General features: G+C 35.1%; 1 protein-coding gene across 1 annotated transcript in view; it reads left to right on the plus strand.

Annotated features, from left to right (window-relative positions):
- The window catches only part of BRDT (bromodomain testis associated), a 66,132-nt gene extending 59,136 nt beyond the window's left edge, over positions 1-6,996 (plus strand). The window contains exons 15-17 of the mRNA XM_030325300.1: positions 1,084-1,289; positions 1,927-2,101; positions 6,928-6,996. Coding sequence (XP_030181160.1) covers positions 1,084-1,289; positions 1,927-2,101; positions 6,928-6,996 — 450 coding nt within the window. The remainder of the gene's footprint in view (positions 1-1,083; positions 1,290-1,926; positions 2,102-6,927) is intronic.
- The last annotated feature ends 14,230 nt before the right edge of the window (positions 6,997-21,226 follow it).

The following is a 21,226-nucleotide window of genomic DNA, read 5'->3' on the forward strand; positions in this document are numbered from 1 at the left end:
GAACAGCAGTCACAATCAGTTAATTATTAAGAAAGGAAAGACAAAGGCATGTCAGAGGGTTCCCAACAAATATGGCATTATCTTTCTTTGCCTCTTATTACTAATTTGTATATTTGGTTTATTTTCCCTATAGGACCAAAAATATCTTTATTTACAGTGACTAGTTTACTTATTTTTATATTCCTTGCAAATTCTCGTACTCTTAATATACAGTTGACCCTTGGGGCACTTGGGTGGCTCAGTCGGTTAAGCATCCAACATCAGCTCAGGTCATGATCTCGCAGTTCGTGAGTTCGAGCTCTGTGTCAGGCTCTGTGCTAACAGCTCAGAGCCTGGAGTCTGCTTCTGATTCTGTCTGTCTCTCTCTCTCTGCCCCTCCCCCACTCACACTCTGTCTCTGTCTCTCAAAAATGAATAAATGTTAAAAAATATATTTTTTTAAATATACAGTTGACCCTTGAACAGAGGTTTTGAACTGTGTGGGTCCCCTTATAGTTTTTGATACAGTTTGATACAGTTTTGATACAGTTTGATATAGTTTTGATACAGTTTGTACAGTTTTTTGATACAGTATAGTATTGTAAATATATTTTTATCTTCGTTGTGATTTTCTCAATAACATTTTCTCTTCTAGCTTACTCTATGGTCAGAATATAGTATGTAATACATATAACATAGAAAATATGTGTTAACTGACTGCTTATGTCACTGGTTAAGGCCTCTAGTCAACAGTAGGCAATTAGTAGTTTTTTGGGGGAGTCAGAAGTTATACATGGACTTTTGACTATGCAGGCATCGGCACCCCTAATCCCCATGTTGTTCAAGGGTCAACTGTATATGTTTTACATTAAATTGAAATAATTGGTAAGTATGCTATTTTAATTTGGTCTTAGATGATTGAGTTTATCTGTTAATCATATTTTCATATTTTTTCTGACATCAGTTACCTTTAACTTAAGTTTAATAAAATTACAGGAAGTTCTTTAGAATCTTACTGTGATCTATTACTATATCAAAAATTATTGTTTTCCTTCCAAAATGTTGACATCTGTAGACACAGACTGAATCAACTATTTGTTTTAGGATATAAAGATCAAGAATGCAGACTCCTGGAAAAGTTTAGGCAAACCAGTCAAAACATCAGGTGTACTAAAGTCCTCAGATGAGCTCTTCAACCAATTTAGAAAAGCAGCAATAGAAAAAGAAGTAAAAGCTCGAACACAGGAACTAATTCGGAAACATGTGGAACAAAATACAAAGGAACCAAAAGTATTGCAAGAAAATCAGAGGTCTGTAATTTACTGGATTATAACTTGGGAGATATGGACTTTTTTTTTCATTTATCAGTTCCTTTTTATTCAAGTATTCATTCATATCTGCATGCATTGACTATGTGTAGCAATCTCCATTCCCTATGATGGACATAGAATTTTAAATATATTAAATTTCTTTTTTGTCAAGTGACCATGATTAAGCTATTTAGTAGAATACAGAGCAAATTATAACTGCAAAAAGCAAATTTTTATTGATTTTTTTAATTAACAAGTAGTATCTACTTTGAAGAGGATAGAACTTATCAAGTGATTAAACTATCAAAGATACTAACGTAACTAAATTAGAAAGACGTTGTTTTCCAGAAATGTCTTAATGTTTCCATTCTATGTGTAAGAACATAATACAGTTGTATATAACCTTGGTCACAGTTTCTATGTAAACTTCTCTTTGTTAATATAGATTGTCTTTGTAAAATTTGACATCAAAAGTTAAGCTTAAAAATGGCATCATAACAAAAACCAACATCACAACATGACAAGGGGAATCTAAAACATTGCTTTATATTTATACTTTAATGACATATCTTTGTAATGTAATAAAAACTTTTAAGGAACTTTTGAAACCCACTTTGAGCTGTACTGTTTCTTTAAGGGACCTTGGCTGCATTCAACAATCTTTTTCAAATAAAATGCAAAACCAGTGCCTTGGAAAAGAGCAGAAAGAACATCAGCAGTCTTTGGAAACTCAAGATAAATACAAACTCTTGCTTCTCAAAGACCGTAATTTAGCAAGGGAGAAAGAGCAAGAGCGGAGGAGGAGAGAAGCAGTAAGTAAATTTTAGTTCATTAACTCTAAGGAAAGATTTAACAGAGTACTGTCTTTTACATGTTCAAAGATATATTCAGGGTGATTTTCCGTGACAGTGGAGTTACATCTTTAGTGAGGATCAAGTTTTAAAATCAGAGCCTAAAATAAAAATTTTATACTCGAAGATCTAGAATATAATCATAGAGTATTGTCTTAGAGCTACTAGACTATGTGGTTCAAATACTAGTTCTCCCATTTTCTAGACTTTTGGGCTTGGCAATTTATTTAACCTCTCTGTACCTCAGACTACTTGTCGGTAATAAATAATACCTATTCTAAAGATGGAATGAATTTACATGTAGTAAACACATAGGAAAGTGCCTGGCACATAAAGTGGTTCATTACTTACAGTTTTTACTCTTGAAAAAATCAATAAACTATCTATAAATTGTGGCCCAGAGTTATGCCATCTGCATAACTGCCCCAGGTCAGTGTTTCTTTAGTTCAACACTAGAGGAAGAAGTTGACTTCTATTATATGTCAACTATATCTTAATAAGATTGGAAAGAAAAAAAACCTGACTTGCTTAGGAGTCTTAATATACAGAAAATGATGTTTTAAAAGCTAGGATTTCTTCTTTCATCCATGGATTATTTTTTCATTTTTATTTTGTTTTGTTTTTTTATTTTGAGAGGTGGCAGAGAGAGGGGGTGGGGAGAGAAAGAATCCCAAGCAGGCACCATACTGCTGGCTCAGCACAGAGCCTGATGTGGGCTCAGTCTGCAAACCATGAGATCATGACCTGTGTTGAAATCAAGAGTCGGATGCTTAACCCACAGAGCCACCCAGGTGCCCCTCAGCCATGGATTGTTTATTTAGAAGTATATTAGTTTCCAAATATTTGGGAATTATCTGGCTAGTAATTTGTTATTAATTTCTAATTAAATTCCAGTGTAATCAGAGAATATATAATGTATTGGATCCATTGAGACTTTTTTTTTTTAATTTTTATTTTGAGAGAGGGAGCATGAGTGGGGGAGGGGCAGAGGGAGATAGTAAAAATCCCAAGCAGGCTCCACTCTCAGCTCAGTGCAGAGTCCAACTTAGGGCTCAATCTCATAACCGATGCTTAACTGACTGCACCACTCAGGCGCCCCCACTGAGACTTTTTTAATGGTCCACATTATGGTCTACCTTGGTAAATATTCTGTGTGCACATGAGCAGAATGTATGTTCTGGTGCTGTTGGGTAGCCAAGTTAGTTGAGCATGTTGTTCAAGACTCCTATATTCTTGCTGATTTTCTGCCTGCTCATTTTACCAAATGTCCAGAGGGGGCATTGGCATCTATGATTGTATGATTTGCAGATTTGTCTTTTTATCTTTGTAATTCTATTTTATTTCACGTATTTTGAAGCTGCATTGTTAGGCACCTAACATTTAGGGTTTTTATGGCCTCTTGATTAATTGACCCCCTTTTCATTACAAAATGATTTACTTGATTCCTGGTATTATTTACTCTGAAATATAACCACTTCAACTTTTGTATGACTAGTGTTGGCACGATTTAAAAAATGTTTTCATCCTTTTATTTTTAACCTACCTGTGTTTTTATATTTAAAGTGAGTTTCATGTAGGCAACATGTATTGAGATCTTTTTTTTTTAAATCCAATCTCTGCCTTTTATAGGAGTGTGTAGATCAACTGCATTCAATATGATTATTGATATGGTTAAGTTTGAGTGCAACATCTTGTTCTTTTCTGTTTGTCCATTCTTTTTATCTCCTTTTTTTCCTGAATTCTTTTAATCAAGCATTTTTATGATCCCATTTTATTTTCTTCATTGACTTATTATCACTAACACTTTGTTATTTGATGGTTGCTTTAGGATTTTAGTACATACATTAGCTTAGCACAGTGTTCCTGTGAGTTATGCTATACCACTTCACATTTGATAGAATAGCTTTACAACAGTGTACTTCCATTTCTACCTTCCCTACTTTTATGCTAATATTTAAGCCATAAAATAATCTTTTTAAAAGTTTTAAATAAGTTAAAATTTTATGTTTACCTGTGTAGTTACCATTTCCAGTGCTCTTCGTTCATTTAGCTCCAGATTTCCAAATGATACAATTTTCCTTCTTCCTAAAGGACTTTTAACATTTCTGGTAGCGTAGGTCAGTTGGTAATGAATTCTTTCAGCTTCTGTGTATCTGAAAATGTCTTTATTTGGCCTTTTTATATCAGTAATAGACTTTATATTTTAGAGCATTTTAGATTCACAGCAAAGTTGAGCTTAAAATACAATGAGTTTCCACATACTCCTCCCCTCCTCCCATCAACACAAAACTTTCCACACCATCAGCACCCCACAGTCCATGAACCAACATTAACACATCACTGTCAACCTTGGTTTATCAAGCAAAATCCATAGTCTACTTCAACATTCACCCTTAGTGTTGTACTTTTTATGGGTTTGACAAATGTATGATGACATAGATCAACAATTACAGTACCATCAGATTAATTTCCCTTTCTGCGGTGCCTGGGTGGCTTAGTCAGTTAAGCATCTGACTTTTGATCTCAGCTCAGGTCTTGATCTCAGGGTTGTGAGTTCGAGCCCTGCATTGGGCTCCACGCTGGGGGTGTAGCCTACTAAAAAATAAGAGTAATTTCCCTTTCTTAAAAGTCACCTGGGGGTGCTTGGGTAGCTCAGTCGGTTGAGTGTCTGACTTCGGCACAGATCATGATCTCACAGTTCGTGAGTTCAAACCCCACATAGGGCTTGCTGCTGTCAGCATGGAGCCTACATTGGATCCTCTGTCCCCTTCTCTCTCTGCCCCTACCCTACTTGTGCTCTCTCAAAAACAAATAAAACATTTTTTAAGTCTGTTTTTCTTTAAAAAAAATTGCTTGTGTGCGTTCTACTCATGCCTTCCAACCACTGATCTGTTTATCTCCATAGTTTTGCCTTTTCCAGAATGTCATATAGTTGGAATCATATAATATGTAGCTGCTTCAGATTGGTTTCTTTCATTTTAGTAATATGAATTTAAGGTTCCTCTATGTCTTTTTGTAGCTTAATAGCTTTTTTTTTCCTTTGGCTGACTAAATACTTCCATTATATGGATGTACCACAGTTTATCCATTCATCTACTGACAGATATATTGGTTGTTTCCAGCTTACAGCATTTACAGTAAACCACTATAAATATTTGTGTGCAGGTTTTTGTGTGGATGTGTTTTAAACTGGCCTTTATTTTTTTAAATATGTTTTGGCTGGATATAGAATTCTAGATGGTTAGTGTTCTTTTCCCATTATTTATTTTTGAGAGAGAGACAGAGCGTGAGTGGGGGAGGGCCAGAGAGAGATGGAGACTAGAAACTGAAGCAGGCTTCAGGCTCTGAGCTGTCAGATACTTAACCAACTGAGCATGCAGCTCTTGATCTTGAGGTTGTGAGTTCAACCCTAAGTTACGTGTAGAGATTGCTTAAAAAATAAAACCTTTTTAAAAAAAAAAGTGGTCTGGGTAAGGATTTTAAGAATTTATTTTGGGGGCGTCTGGGTGACTCTGTTGGTAAAGCATCCAACTCTTGATTTTGGCTCAGGTCATGATCTCATAGTTGTGAGGTCGAGCCCCACAATTCTCTCTCCCTCCACCCCTCTCCTGCTCACATGCACTCTCTCTCTCAAAAAAAAATTCTTTTGTTCCTATGGCATATTTAAAGAAATATTTATAGTTTATAAGAGTCACATATATTATCCTTTTGGTAGCTAAATCATAATTCTAAATCTTCTCCCACATAGCCAATAAGAATACTGATTCTCATCAAGGAAGTTAACCAATTGATTGCAAATTGGCACATTTATCCATCACTCTGGGCTGTTACTATTTACTGATAAAAAAAATTTTTTTTTAATTTCATAGTTGGTATCATTTCAGATGCCAAAGACTAGTACCACATGGGCATTTATAGAAGGCTTCAAATATAGGAAACATTTATTTCCTTTGTCTTAATTTGCTTTTTGTTTACTTTGTTATTTTTAATGGCTTTTTAGCATTTAATGAAAAACAGTGTGCTAAATGTTACATATGCAATCTGATTCGATCTTCATAAATACCTACATTTGACAATATATAAAATAAACTTGGTTACAAAATTTGTCCTAGGTTACGTAGTAAGTGGCAGAATCAAGGAAAGCCTGTAACTTTAATGTTAATAGTTTTCTCAAATAGTTAAGATATTGGTTTATTCAGAAAATAATTTTACGTGTCTTAGCACACTATGTTGATTACAGAGGTAGATGAAACAATATAATCTCAGTTCACATTCTTAATATTTTGCCAACATTGAGACTTTACTCTCTTAGTTGAAGAGAGAAGTTAAACTTGTTCTCAGTGTTCTTGTAAGTTTTAAAACCTTTACTTATCACATGAGCAATATATTTTTTTTAATGTTTATTTATTTTTGAGAGAGAGACAGAGGGCAAGCAGGACAGGGGCAAAGAGAGAGGTAGACACAGAATCTGAAGCAGGCTCCAGGCTCTGAGCTGTCAGCACAGAGCCCGATGCGGGGCTTGAACTTACAGAGACCACAAGAACATGACCTGAGCTGAAGTCAGATGCTCAACCGACTGAGCCACCCAGGTGCCCCAGATATGAGCAATATTTTAACAAAAATCAGATAGTATTTGAACAGAAATAGAAAACTGCATAAACTCATTATGTTAAATAGTGTTCATTTTGTATAATTTGTTTCAAATGTTGTGTAATCATTTTTATATAGTTATAATGAAGGCATACATTTTTTAAAAGTAACATTGAATTTTTTCCTTCTTTCTACAGATGGCTGGTACCATTGATATGACTCTTCAAAGCGATATTATGACAATGTTTGAAAACAACTTTGATTAAAACTTTTTAAATTAACCATCAGCTTAAAATGAATGATTTAAAAGATTAAAATGCATATGGTAAAATGATTGCTTTCAAACACCAGGATACCAATCTTATATTGTATTTTTGACTGCTCTAAAATGATTAAACAATTTTCACTATATTTTTTAATAGCTATATGTTCATTTTCTAAATGGTGTAATTTACAGGAAATTTTATAATTTTGAATCCCTAAAAATTGAATAAATTCCCAGATTTTATTTATTTTATAAATAATAGTCTGCTATGTATTATAGGCCTGTATAAGCAATGAAAATCCGAAAGAGATAGCCCCTTGTTTAAAAATGAAAAAAATATATAAAGGTATATAAAAACCAGTTCCTGTTGAGTTTTTAACTTTTATAACAAGTATCTATCTGCCTTCAAAAACATTTAGAACCTCTAACAAATAATACTTGGTTTCTTTGAGCATCAGGTTACGTAAAATTCTCTGCTGATTCTGTATGCAAAGTTGATAATGAAATCTAGCTTAAAGAAAATGTTACCTATGGCTTGGTTGATGTTAAATTTGAGCAAAATAATAGTAAATATGATGTAAGTTTCTATAGGAACTTATACATTTCTTAATGTGAATATGTGATAGCAATGAATGTTTACATTTTTACTTAACTATATAGTATTTATTTTAAATCTGTAAATTATTTTTGTTTCATCATCCTCAAGTTGCCATTATGTATCAATCATGTGTATCTGCTTCATATATTTAACATTTTGCACTCTTGAAGTGTAAAATGATTCAGGCAGTATTAAGATACCATCTAAAGTAAAAATTCAAAGTTTGTGTGTATTATTGAGAGAAAGAGGAAAAGTTTTCTTGACTTCACTTGTTTTATAATCAATATAATTTTTTGAAATACTTTAAACTACAGCCATTTTTTAAATTACGATCAACTAGTAGCTAAAATGGTGGTGACACCTTCAGGAAACAGCTAGAATTAAAGTGGTAATCATATCCACTCAACTATAGCTGTTTTTTAACCAAGAAATTAATGTATATATATATACTGAATAGTATGCATTGTTATTTTTGTAAAAGATCATCTGTAGATTAGATATACCTGTGTGTATTTTTTTTAAGGAAGATATATCAGATATATGTAGTGATTAGCAGAGAAAATATCGGCTTACTAACTAACTGATCCTTCCTATATTAGGCATTATTTTTTAGTAAAAGACTGTCGCTTTTTTTTAACTTCTTGTATGGAGTTTATTTCTGTTAATTTTACGCATGAAATACTGCATGTAACTTATTTGCCTTCAACTCAAGCCTAGTTTTGTGAGGACCCCATTTCTGTCCCCATCTCTTACTACTCTCCAACTTCTAAAACTGTTTCATATTGTTTTCTGGGATTCGGGATCAGTCCCGATATAATCAAGATTTTGCTTGTTTTTTCCCTCTTTTTCTTCTTGAGTTGTCTGGAAATGTGGTCCCAGGACCAGCTGCATTAGCATCATCTGAGAATGTTTCAGAAATGCAAATTTTCAGACTTCAGAATTACTGAGTCAGAAACTCTGGGTGCAGGGTCCAATAATCCTTAGTTGAACGGTGATTCTAATACACATTAAAGTTGGAGAACCACTGCTCTGACTGAACCTGGGCTCTCCCTTGCAAGCTCTCATTTAGTCCGTTTCTTCACTAGTGTTTTTCTTACCTTTGGGGTGCCACTTGCAGACCATCTTCCCCCCCACACCCTCACAGTTCCTCCTTTTTATCCTCAGCTTTAAGTTTGTCATGATCATCAGACTGACTATACCACCCATAGTCATTTACCATCCCTGGTTCACTCCTTGTTTCCCAGAGATTTTAGTCTCTGTCTCAATATTTCTCTCTAATGGACACTTCTGAGTCCCTTGACCTCCCTGCTAATGATCAAAATAGCTAATTAACTTTAACCACTCCTTTGTCATTGCCAGTAACTAAAATCTTTCCTTGATCTCAGTTTCATGCACGCTAGTTTCTTACTACTTCCTCATACCTTTTTCTAGCTTACTCCAGATAACCCTTGACTCCAACAATTGTTAGACCTCACCATGACCTTAAAATCCATTAATCCTATAGATTTTCATAGTACCTCTCCCCTTCATACCCTCACTGCTTTCCTTATGCAAGTTTCTGTTCCTTATAATTTACTTTCATGTTGTATTCACTTGGCAAAACTCAAATCCTTATTAAATCTGACTGCCCGCTCTGCACCCATGAAGCTGTTTGTGGTTACAGAAACACATGGAACCATAACCAGTCTCACTTCAAATTCATGAGCATAAACTCGTTAGCCATAATGCTGCCCAGAAATCTTACTACCAATGTAGAGATAGTAAGAAACACTTTCCTCTCCACCCCAACTTTTGAGAGATCAAAGATTTTTCAATCTTCTTTTGCTCATCCAAATATAGACATGTCAGGACATTGAGGGGGTTGTTTTTACAAAAACATGATCATTTACACATGTTACTTGACAGTTGGGTTTTTCTTAATGCATCATGAGCATCTGTCTAGGTCTTTAAATGGACATAGACTAATTCATTCTTTTTTAAAAGTATGTATTTCATTCCATAGAACAGACATATCATGGGGCGCCTGGGTGGCTTAGTCGGTTAAGTGCCAGACTTCGGCTCAGGTCATGATCTCATGGTTCGTGGGTTCAAGTTCCACGTGGGGCTGTGTGTCGACAGCTCAGCCTGGAGCCTGCTTCAGATTCTGTGTCTCCCTCTCTCTCTACCCCTTCTCGGCTCTCTCTCTCTCTCTCAAAAGTAAATAAATGTTAAATTTTTTTTATTTTTTTTAAAAAGAACAGACATATCATGATTTATGTAATCCCCTACTGATTCAGTTGATTCCAGTCTTTTTCTACCATGAACAATGCTGAAGTAAATATACTGTTTATGTAGCCTTGCATAATTGTGCTTCTATTTCTAAAGAGTAGAGCTCTTAAAATGGGATTGCTGGGTTAGAAGTTACAATCAAAAGGAGTAGTTTTTATTTTAATAGGAGGTACCAGATAGCTTTTCCAAAAAAATGTTAGATCAGGTCACATTCCTAGGAGTTTGAAAGTACTATCTTCCCCATTATTCTCACCAGCATTGGATATTACTGCCTTCATATTCTTTGCTAATCTGAATGAAAAAATTATAATTGGCTTTTTAAATTTCTATTTCCCAGACTACAGGTGGAGTAGATTCTCTTGTATTTGTTAGCCATGTGACTTGCCTAGTAACCAATAATATCCTTTACTCAATCTCCTTTTGGGTTATCTTATCAATGTGTACAAGGCTGCTGCTGCTGCTGCTTCTTTTTTTTAAATGTTGGCCCTCTGGTTTAGAAACATTTTTTCACAATCTACTGCTTGTCTTTTGAGATTTATTGCCTTTTTTTCCATTAAAATTTAAAATTTTATATAGCCGTATGTCTGGATTTTCCTTTATAGTGTCTGGCTATTCTGCCTTGTTTTGGATTGTATCCCCCACGTCAAGATGATAAAATAGTCTTTATTTTGTACTTAAAATCCAGACAATTAAATTTTACACTAAGATTCCAGGTGGATTAAAGACATTTTTATATATAGAAAGAGATAGGAAACCAGATTTCTTTTTTTTCTAAATGAACTATCAATTATGCTGCCACAGTTTACTTAGCACACCTTCGAATGGCAATAGCTCTCACTCTAAGAAATTTATAATCACTTTATCTAATTTGTAAAAGTTGAGTGAAAATAAAAATTAGAATTTTGATTGGGATTAGATTATAATTAAGTTTAGAGACCTACCAATTTTGTTTCTAGTATTACAAATATATCCTGCATGAGACCCATTTTTTAAGGCATTACCAGTCTCAGAGGCAGGGGAAACTCTCTGAGGACCAACCCCCTCCCTGCCACACACACATTTAGTTGGGAGGAGAGCAGTAAGCAACTGAAATGGTAGGGCTCTCTTGAGGTCAGATGCCAGGACCACTGTTGAGGGAATGTTGTCTTCAAGAAGCTGGAGTGGTCCCAGGTTGGCTAGAGACATAAGCAGGATCACCACAAATTAAGGTCAAGAAATTAGTATCAAAGATGAATGATACAAAAAGCAAGCCACAGTGGGTGAGAGTTAGCAGAAACAACGAACAACAAATATAGTTCATCACCTTCTTTCCAGGACTGCAGTAGACTAGCTATTTGTAAAATGTTTAAAGAAATAAGATTTTTGGAGGAAAATGGGCAGATTTGGAAAAAGATTTGTAGGAAAGAAAGTGTTGAAGTAAACCAAAAGCAAAACTCAATGGATGGGTTAAAACAATTAGATACATAAAGAGAAAATCAGCTAGAAATTATATACAGTAAATGTACCAGGATATAGCACAGACAAGGAGAAAGAAAATGCAAGAGCTATTAAGAGATCTATAGCAGGGATTGGCAGAGTACATCCCAAAGAAATCCATACCTATTTTTCAATGGTCTTAACAATACCATAAGCAGGCAGTCAGAGAAATGGAGTGATCACCAAATAGAAATAATGAGTTATTAGCAACAATGACCACCAAAAAGAGTGGAATTAAATCTTCAAATTTTTGAGAGAAAAATAACTGTCAGCTTGAAATGCAAAGAAATTTTGGAGGGCTATGATTTTTCCAGAATTAAACATGCATGTGTTAATTGTGAAGTTTATTTTCTTATTGTGTATGTATATATAGCTTTCCTCGCATCACAACCTTTTGATACTGTCCCTTAGGACACAGTTGTCAGTAACAATGTATCTCAATCATGGCTGCTTCTGTTTGTTTATTTATTTTTTTTTATTAACAAAGTTTCATAATGTTAGCATCTCGTTTTTGCAATCTCTATGTCTGAACTGTTTGTCACAGGAGAGTGTGTATTGATGAAATTCTAAATTTGGGTGGTTAAAAAAAAATTCTTTAGGGAGGGAAGGAAAATCTAAACATTTCACTGCTGAATGCAGGTTTCTTTCAGATTGTATGTAATCTATATACATTGTGTATATAAAGAATGATCTTAGGTAATTGTGCTGTATCTATGTTTATCACTAGTGTTTGATTAAATAAAAAAGAAAGTTACCAGCTTGGAATTCTGTACCCAGCAAAACTATCAAAATGAAAGTGAAATAAAAATTTACTACAAAATGTTTTACTCTAAAGCAAGTGTATAAAGGATATTCCATTTTCATGGAAAGTATGGCAGTGTGAGATGCCCTATTCCATCTTGTAATTATGCCACCTGGAACATATGGTCTCTAATATCACACTGGATGTTTTTAAGGGCCAGACTTGGTAGAGACTTAGACTTCTTGCACTCATATCCTTCTGGCCACAACCCACTTGGGCATACTTGACTACAGAGCAACATATGAATATAAGTAATTCTCTGTCATACACAGGCATTTCACTTAAGAGGAAAGTCATGTAGTTAATAAACATGAAAAGATACTCAGCCTTCTCATGTGTGGCATATGAAAATTTGAGGCCATAAGAAATACCAGTTTTTACCTATTGAATTAGCAAAAATAAGGTCTCTAACATTATAAAACGTTGGAGAGGATCAATGGGAACTCATATGCTGCTATTGGGGAGTGTAAATTGATACTGCCATTTTATAACCAACAACAGAATGCACTTTTTTTTTTTTTTTAAAGCATCCATGGGATGTTCACCAAGACACTATCTCCTGGGTCATGAAACAAATTTAAAACAATTGAAATTATGTAGAGTATGTTCTTTAATCATAATAGTATCAGATCATAAATCAATAACAGACAATAGGAAAATCACAACACTAAACAATCCACTTATGAATAATTGATGGATCAAAGACGAAATCTTTTTAAGTTTATTTTGACAGAGGGAGAGAATGCAAGCAAGGGGGGGGGGTGGAGAGAGAGAATCCCCAGCAGGCTCTGTGCCGCCAGTGCAGAGCCTGATGTGGGGATCGAACTCATGAACTGCGAGATCATGACCTGAGCCAAAATCAAGAAGCAGACGCTTAACTGACTGGCTGCCTAGGCACCACCAAGGAGGAAATCTTACAAGAAAATTTTAAAAACAGAAATGAATGTCAACATACAACATACTAAAATATGTAGGATGCTGTTAAAGAGTACTAAATTTAGAAGTGCCAAGTGCTTGTATTAGAAACAAGGAAAAGTCTTAAATCAATAATCTTAATTCCCTAACTCAACAACCTAGAAAAAGCACATCCAAAGAAGGACCAGAGCAGAGATTAATGAAATTGAAAAAAACAAACAAAAAAAGCTGGTGGTTGAGGGAGAAAAGGTAAAGTGTTTAAACAGCTAGCAAGACTAACAAAAAGACACAAATTACCAACAGTAAGAATGAAGTAGTGAATATCACCAAAGATCCTACAACTGTTAAAAAAAAAAAAGAAAGGAATACTACCAATAACTACATTAAAAAAATTGAAGTGGACCAATTCTTCAAATAATAAACTACCAAAATTCAAAATGAAATAATCTGGATAGCCCTGTAACATTAATTTCAATTCATAATTTAAAAGCTCCTGAGAAAGAGATCTCCAAGCCTATACAGTTCCACTGGAAAATTACACCAAACATTTAGAGAAGAATTAATGCTAATTTAAGACAGTCTCTTCCAGAAAAATCTATTCCAGAAAATTCTTCTTCCAGAAATTGGTTATATAATTTTTACCAACAGGACAAAAATTTTCTTTTTTAAGATTTTGATTGCAAGTAATCTCTATTCCCAATGTGGGGCTCAAATTTACAACCCCAAGATCAAGAGTCACATGCTGTACTGACTGAGCCAGCCACGTGTCCCATGACAGGACAAATTTTATCATTGGGAAGAAGGAACACTTCCCAACTCATTTTAAGGCCAGTATTACCCTGATACTAGAACCAAATCCAAAAAAAAAAAAAAAAAAAAAAAAGAGGCTGCAGGCATTATCTCTCATGAATTTAGTTAGACACAAACATCTTCAAGAAAATATTAGCAAATTTTGTAAATGCTACAATAGATGAACATAATTATATACCATGAAAAATTGATTTATTCCAGGTATGCAAAGCTGTTTCAACATTTGAAATTAATCAGTGTAATCCAAAATCCAACTTGTTTGGATTCAGCAAGTTTTTCAGGGAAATTTCTTCAATCTGATAGAGTATCCAGAAAAAATCCACAGCTAATGTTATACTTAAGACTCCATGATTTCCCCTAATTTGGGAACATGGCAAGAATATCCACTCTGAACCATTCTTATTCAACATAGAATTAGAAATTCCACCCAATGTAATAAAGAAAAAGTCATACAGATTGTTTCGGTTGGGTTTTTTTCAATTTCATTAGCTATACTTTCCCAAAATAATATCAAATAATGGAAGCGATAGTAATCATTCTTATTTACAATTTTAAAGAAAAGTACAGGATTTCACCATAAGCTATGGGGATTTTTTTTTTGAAATTGTAACATTTAAGCAGTTTCTGAATTAATTGAGCTGAATTTTTGCACATGATTTTCTACATGGTAAATCCCAAGAAATCTACAAAAAACTTACAATAAATGACATAAGCAAGGTCACAGGATACAGTATCAACATACAAAAATAAATCTGATCTCTCTTACTAATGAGCATATGGTAACTTAAAAACAGTAACATTTATAATCACTCCAAAGAAAATGAAATACTTAGGTATATGTTTAACAAAATGTACAGGATCTGTATGCTGAAAATTACAAAATGCTTATGGAAGAAATTGAAGAAAAAATTAAACAGACCTATTGTGTTCATAGATTGGAAGACTCAACACAGGAAAGATTCAGTTCTCAAACTAATCTGTTTTAATGCACATCCTATAAAATCCTAGTGAAGTTTTTCACAGACATAGACAAACTTATGCTAAAACTCAGAATGGCAAAGGCGCTAGAATGAAGAACATTGACAAAAAAGGTGAGAGGAATAATTCTGTACGATATCAAGACTTATTATAAAGCTACAGTAATCAAGAAAATGTGGTATTAGTGGAATAGTGGACCCCAGAGCAAAGAACTCAGAAATAGACCCACACAAATAGGCTCAAGTGATTTTTGACAATGGTGCAATTCAATGGAGAAAAGACAGTCTTTTCAACAAATGGTGCTGGAGCAATTGGATATCCATGGGAATGGGAACTCAACCTAAAACTTGTATCTTATCCAAAAAGTAACACAATGGATCTTGGATTCAGATGTAAAATAGAAAACTATTAAAATTGTAGAAAAAAAAATCTTTAGGTTCTACGGTTAGGCAAAGAGTTTTTAGACTTGATCCCAAAAGTATGGTCCATAAATGAAAAAACTGATAAACTGGATCTCATCAAAATTAGAAATTTTGCTCTGTGAAAACGTAAGCTACAGATTAGGAAAATATTTACAAACCACATGTCTGACAAGGAATGGCATATAAGAAGATATATCTATCTATATATACATATAGATATCTATATATACATATAGATAGATATAAATAGATATATCTCAAAATCCAACAGTAAAAAGAACTAATTAGAATGGGCAAAAGACATGAACAAAATTTCACCAAACAGGGGCGCCTGGGTGGCGCAGTCGGTTAAGCGTCCGACTTCAGCCAGGTCACGATCTCGCGGTCCGTGAGTTCGAGCCCCGCGTCGGGCTCTGGGCTGATGGCTCAGAGCCTGGAGCCTGTTTCCGGTTCTGTGTCTCCCTCTCTCTCTGCCCCTCCCCCGTTCATGCTCTGTCTCTCTCTGTCCCAAAAATAAATAAAAACGTTGAAAAAAAAAATTAAAAAAAAAAATTTCACCAAACAGCATATACAAATAGCAAACACACATATGAAAGCATGTTCACCATCATTAGCAGCCATCAGTGACATGTAAACTGAAATCACAATGAGCTTTCACTGCACACCTATCAGGAAGGTTAAAATAAAAAATAGTGACTACACAAAATGCTGGCAAGGATGCAGAGAAACTGGATCATTCATACATTTCTTGTGGGAATGTAAAATGGTATCTAGCCACACTAGAAACCAGTTGTCACTTTCTTATAAATAAAACATACAAAGCCTCACCCAGTTTCCCTTTAGCCTTAGATTGTGTGCCGCCATCACCATCATGCTCGGCGCCCACTCTACCCCTTTGCAGTGCAGCAGCAGCCACCCCCCAATGCCAGCCCCTGAGGCCTCCTGTATCCTGCTCTGTCCTCCAGCCTCATGGCCGCTTTCCAGTCAATTCCCTGCTGCTCCCAGGGGTCACATGAGACAGATAAGGAGTTTGATGTTCACTGGGCAACATGCTTCAACAAGTCAGATATCGATGCCTGAGAATTGTCATAAAGGGATGAACACACTTCTTGGCTATGATCTGGTTCAAAAACCCAAAATCACTGATGCTACTCTGTGTTAATTGATGCAGATGGTTAAATGATTTTGCTAGTGCAGTTCACATCCTAGAAGTTGTGAAGGACAAAGCAGGACCTCACAAGGAAATCTACCACTATATTATCCAGGAACTTAGACCAACTTTTTTTTATGTTTATTTATTTTTGAGAGAGAGAGAGAGTGAGTGTGTGTGTGTGTGTGTGTGTGTGTGTGAGCAGGGGAGGGGCAGAGACAGAGGGAGATAGAATCAGAAGCAGGTTCCAGGCTTGAGCTTGTCAGCACAGAGCCCGATGTGGGACTCGAACTCACAGGCTGTGAGATCATGACCCCAGCAAACTCTACCACCTATAGGGCACTGATCATGACCTACTACAGCTGGGGAGAAGAAAACAGAAATAAACCTAATCTGGGACAGGGGCAGGAAATGTATCATGGCTCTAGACCATTAGAGAGACCCTGTCACTGGGGACAGGAAAGATCATTGAGAAGATCTCACCTTGAAATCCAAGATGCTCTGATATCCTAATATCCATAGTGTCTGCCAGTGAGGTTGAATTAGGACAGCAGAGAATACCCTTTTCCCTCCTGTACTTCCTACCACCAGGGTAATAAGCATTCAGTAACAGAAGCAGTCTACTGATATCAGAGGAGCAAAAGCATGGAGAGAGACCATCTCTCTATCACCAAGCATAAAGAAAGACTTAAAGATGAGCATGTAGCAGATACTGAGAAAAATTCACTGGCAAACCAGTCTCCACCCTAAACACAGGGTAACACTAGAGAAATTTGAAATTTATGGTATTGTTGGGGGTAACCATAGCAACAAATCCAACAAATCCAATCAACAACTGACTAGATTGACACAACCTCCATACTAAAAGCATAGCAAAAGAAAACACATGTTAATTTTCAGGCAAAAAATAGATATCTTTCTCTATAGTCTTACACACAATGTCTTTCAACAAAACTTGAGACATACAAAACATCAAGGAAAACAAAAATCCCACTGGTAAAGGTAAAGCAATCAAAAGAAAGAAAAAGACTAAAGGATGATACATAGCTGAAAATATTTTTAAAAATTTAAATAACTATGATTAACGTATTAAAAGCTCTAGAGGAAAAATGGACAATGTGTGATCAAATGTATAATTTCAGGGGTGCCTGAGTGACTCAGTCAGTTGAACATCCAATTCTTGATTTTGGCTCAGGTCATGATCTCACAGTTTGTGCGATCAAGCCCTGAATCAGGCTCTGTGCTGACAGTGCAGAGGCTGCTTGGAATTCTCTCTCTCTCTCTCTCTCTCTCTCTCTCTCTCTCTCTCTCAAAATAAATAAAACTTAAAAAAAGTTAAAAATGGGTAATTAGAATAGAAAGATAGAAATCCATAAAAAAAATCAAATGGAAATGCTAGACATGAAAAACCTGGTAACAGAAATGAAGATAGTGTTTGATGGGCTTATCAGTGGAATCAATACAGCCAAAGAAAGAATTAGTGAACCTAAATACTGATCAAAAGAAATTACCAGAACAAAAAAGCAAAGAACACAAAAAGTAAGGTGTGGTGGAAACAACAAAACAGAATGTCCAAAAGCTGTAGGGCAATATTAAACAGTATAACATAAAACCAAAATCTCAAGAGAAGAGAGAGATAATGGAATTAGAGAAATATCTGAAAGGACAATAGCTGAGAATTCTTCAAGATTATTAGGTATTGGAAAAAGCCTCCAGTTTTTCCTTCCAAGTAGGGGGAAACCCTCAGTTCTTTCTCCTGTGTGCCTCTTTTACTACTCACATAGTAGGGGTTTTCCCCCCACCAAGCAATCCTCTGCAATACCATCTCAGTGTCCTCTGATTTAACTCAATTCTGACACTATCTACCTGGAGATAGCATCAGATCCCATGAGACTGACCCCCACCTCAGAGGTCCATTGCAAGTAGTATGTCACCAGGTTACTCACAACTTCTATCCAACTTGGCTACAGTTCACAGGTTCCCATGAACTCCTTTCACCTTGGATTCAATTATTTGCTAGAGTGGCCCACAGAACTCAGAGAAACACTTCTGTTTACCAGTTTATCAAAGGATATAATTAAGGATAGAGATGAAAAGTCAGATGGAGAGATACATAGGACAAGTTGTGAAAGGGTCCTGAGTTTAGGAACTTCTGTCTCTGTGAAGTTGAGGTACATCATCCTGGTACATGGATGTATTCACCCACCTGGAAGCTTTCTGAGCCCCAGAGAATTGAGATTTTTATGTAGGCTTCCTCACATAGGCATGATCAATTATTAACTCTATTTCCAGCCCCTCTCCCTCTGGAGGAGGCAGGGAGCTGAAAGTCCAAGCTTCTAATAATGGCTTGGCCTTTCTGGTAACCAGTCACCATCCAGGAGCCATCCAGGAGCCCACTCAGAGTCACCTCATTAGAACAAAATATGTTCCTAGTGCTGTCACCACTATGAGTTTATGAAGGTCTTAGGAGCCCCGTGTCAGGTACAGGTTAAAGAGCAAATATTAGAACAAACGATGCTGCTAATGGTCTCATCACTTAGGAAATTACAAGGGTTTCAGGAGCTCTGTGACAGGAACTAGGGACAGAGACTAGTATATTTTTTTCCATTATTTCACATAATGAAAGACACAAAACCATAAATTCAAGAAGCTTATAAAATGCTAAACAAGATAAATACCCACCCACCCCTAATCCCACACACTTGGAAAAATCATATTTAAACTGCTAAAAGCAAAGACAAACAGAAAATATTGAGATACTCAAGGTAAAAAAGGCATTAAATACAGAAGAACAAAGATAAAAACACAGCAGTCCTCTCATCAGAAACTGTGAAAGCCATAAGACAATGAAGGGACATCTTTAAAGTTCTAAAATGAAAATCCTGTCAACCTAAACTTCTATATCCACTGGAAATATTTTCAAAATTGAAGGAGAAATAAACACTTTTTCAAATAAACAAAACCTGAAAGAATTTATTGCCAGCAGACCTATTCTACAAGAAAGGTTAAAGTTCTCTGATAGAAGGAAAATGATACCAGAGAGAAACTTGTATCTATATAATGAATGAAGAACACTGAGAATGGCATAAATGGAGGTAATTATAAAAATTCATTTTATCATATTTATAAATGCTCCAAAATATAACTATCTAAAACAAAAACAGTAGGATTGTGTAGAAAGAAAGACAGACAAATCCCCCATTATTGATAGATTTCAACATTCTTCTTTCAGCAATTGATAAAACAAGTAGACAGGATATCAGTAAGGATCCGAACAGTCCTGAACAGCATTGCCAACCAATTTACCTAATTAACATGTATACCACACTCCAGGTAACAACAACTTTTCAAATGCAGTTGGAACATTCACCAAAGTAGACCATATTCGGAGACATAAAGCAAACTTTGACAAATTTAAAAGAATAGATAGTTTCCAAGGTCAATTCTTGGACAATACTGGATTGAAACTAGAAATTAACAACAAAAAATATATCCGCAAAATCCCCTCAAATACCTGGCAATTAAGCATTTCTAAGTAACACATTGTAAAAAGGGTAATCACATGAAGAATTAGAAAATACTTTGAATTTTATAAAAATGAAAACACAACATATTCAAGTTTATGGAATGCAGTGGAAGCACTAAGAGGAAATTTTTTTTTGCGTTAAATGCTTACATTAAAACATAACAGATTTCAAATCAATCATTTAAGCTTCTATCTTAAGAAACTAAAAAGAGAAAAGCAAACTAAACCTAAATGTAGCAGAAGAAAGGAAATTAGAGCAGAAATCAATGAAATTAATAGCAAAAAAAAAAAAAAAAAAAAGAAAATAAAACCAAAAGCTCTTTCTTCTCTAAAAAGATAATAAAATAAGCCTCTAACCAGACTTACCAAGAAAAACAAAAGACACAAATTATGAATGCCAAGTGTAAAAGGGAGGACATCACAAATCCACAGACATTCAATAGATAATAAGGGCATGAAGAGTGCTATGGCCATAAATTCAACAACTTACATGAAATGGATAAAATTCTTGAGACAAAATAGCAAAGAAGAAACAGATCACTGAATAGTTCTATAACTATTAAACATATTGAAGCATATTTTATTTTATTTTTTAATTTTTTTTAATGTTTATTTATTTTTGAGACAGAGAGAGAAGAGCATGAATGGGGGAGGGGCAGAGAGAGAGGGAGACACAGAATCGGAAGCAGGCTCCAGGCTCTGAGCCATCAGCCCAGAGCCCGACGCGGGGCTCGAACTCCCGGATCGTGAGATCGTGACCTGAGCTGAAGTCAGACGCTTAACCGACTGAGCCACCCAGGCGCCCTTGAAGTATATTTTAAATAAATAAATAAATTGTATTTTAAAATCTTTGAGAAAAAAGAATTAAAAAAACAACTCAAGGCCTAGCTGGTTTTTTTGGATAATTCTACCAAACATTTAAGGAAGAAATAATACTAATTTTATATAAATTCTTCCAGAATATATAAGAAAATAGATAAGAAATATAGATGTAAAAATCATCAACCAAGTATTAAGTTGATTTCAACAAGTTACAAAAAATATATATTTCATGATCAAGTAGGGTTTAATCTGGGAATGAAAGGTTGGTTCAACATTAAAAAATTTTATATGTAATTAACCAAGTCAAAAATATTAAAGAAGAAAAACTATGATTATCTCGAGAAGCAAAAGCCTTTGACAAAATTTTACCTCCATTTATGAAAAACAAAAGAAAGCAAAACAAAAAAACCTCTCCAAAACCAGAAACAGAAAAGAACTTCCTCAACATGATAAATGGCATCTAA

The sequence above is a fragment of the Lynx canadensis genome, chromosome C1 (assembly GCF_007474595.2).
Source record: "Lynx canadensis isolate LIC74 chromosome C1, mLynCan4.pri.v2, whole genome shotgun sequence".
Classification (NCBI taxonomy): domain Eukaryota; kingdom Metazoa; phylum Chordata; class Mammalia; order Carnivora; family Felidae; genus Lynx; species Lynx canadensis.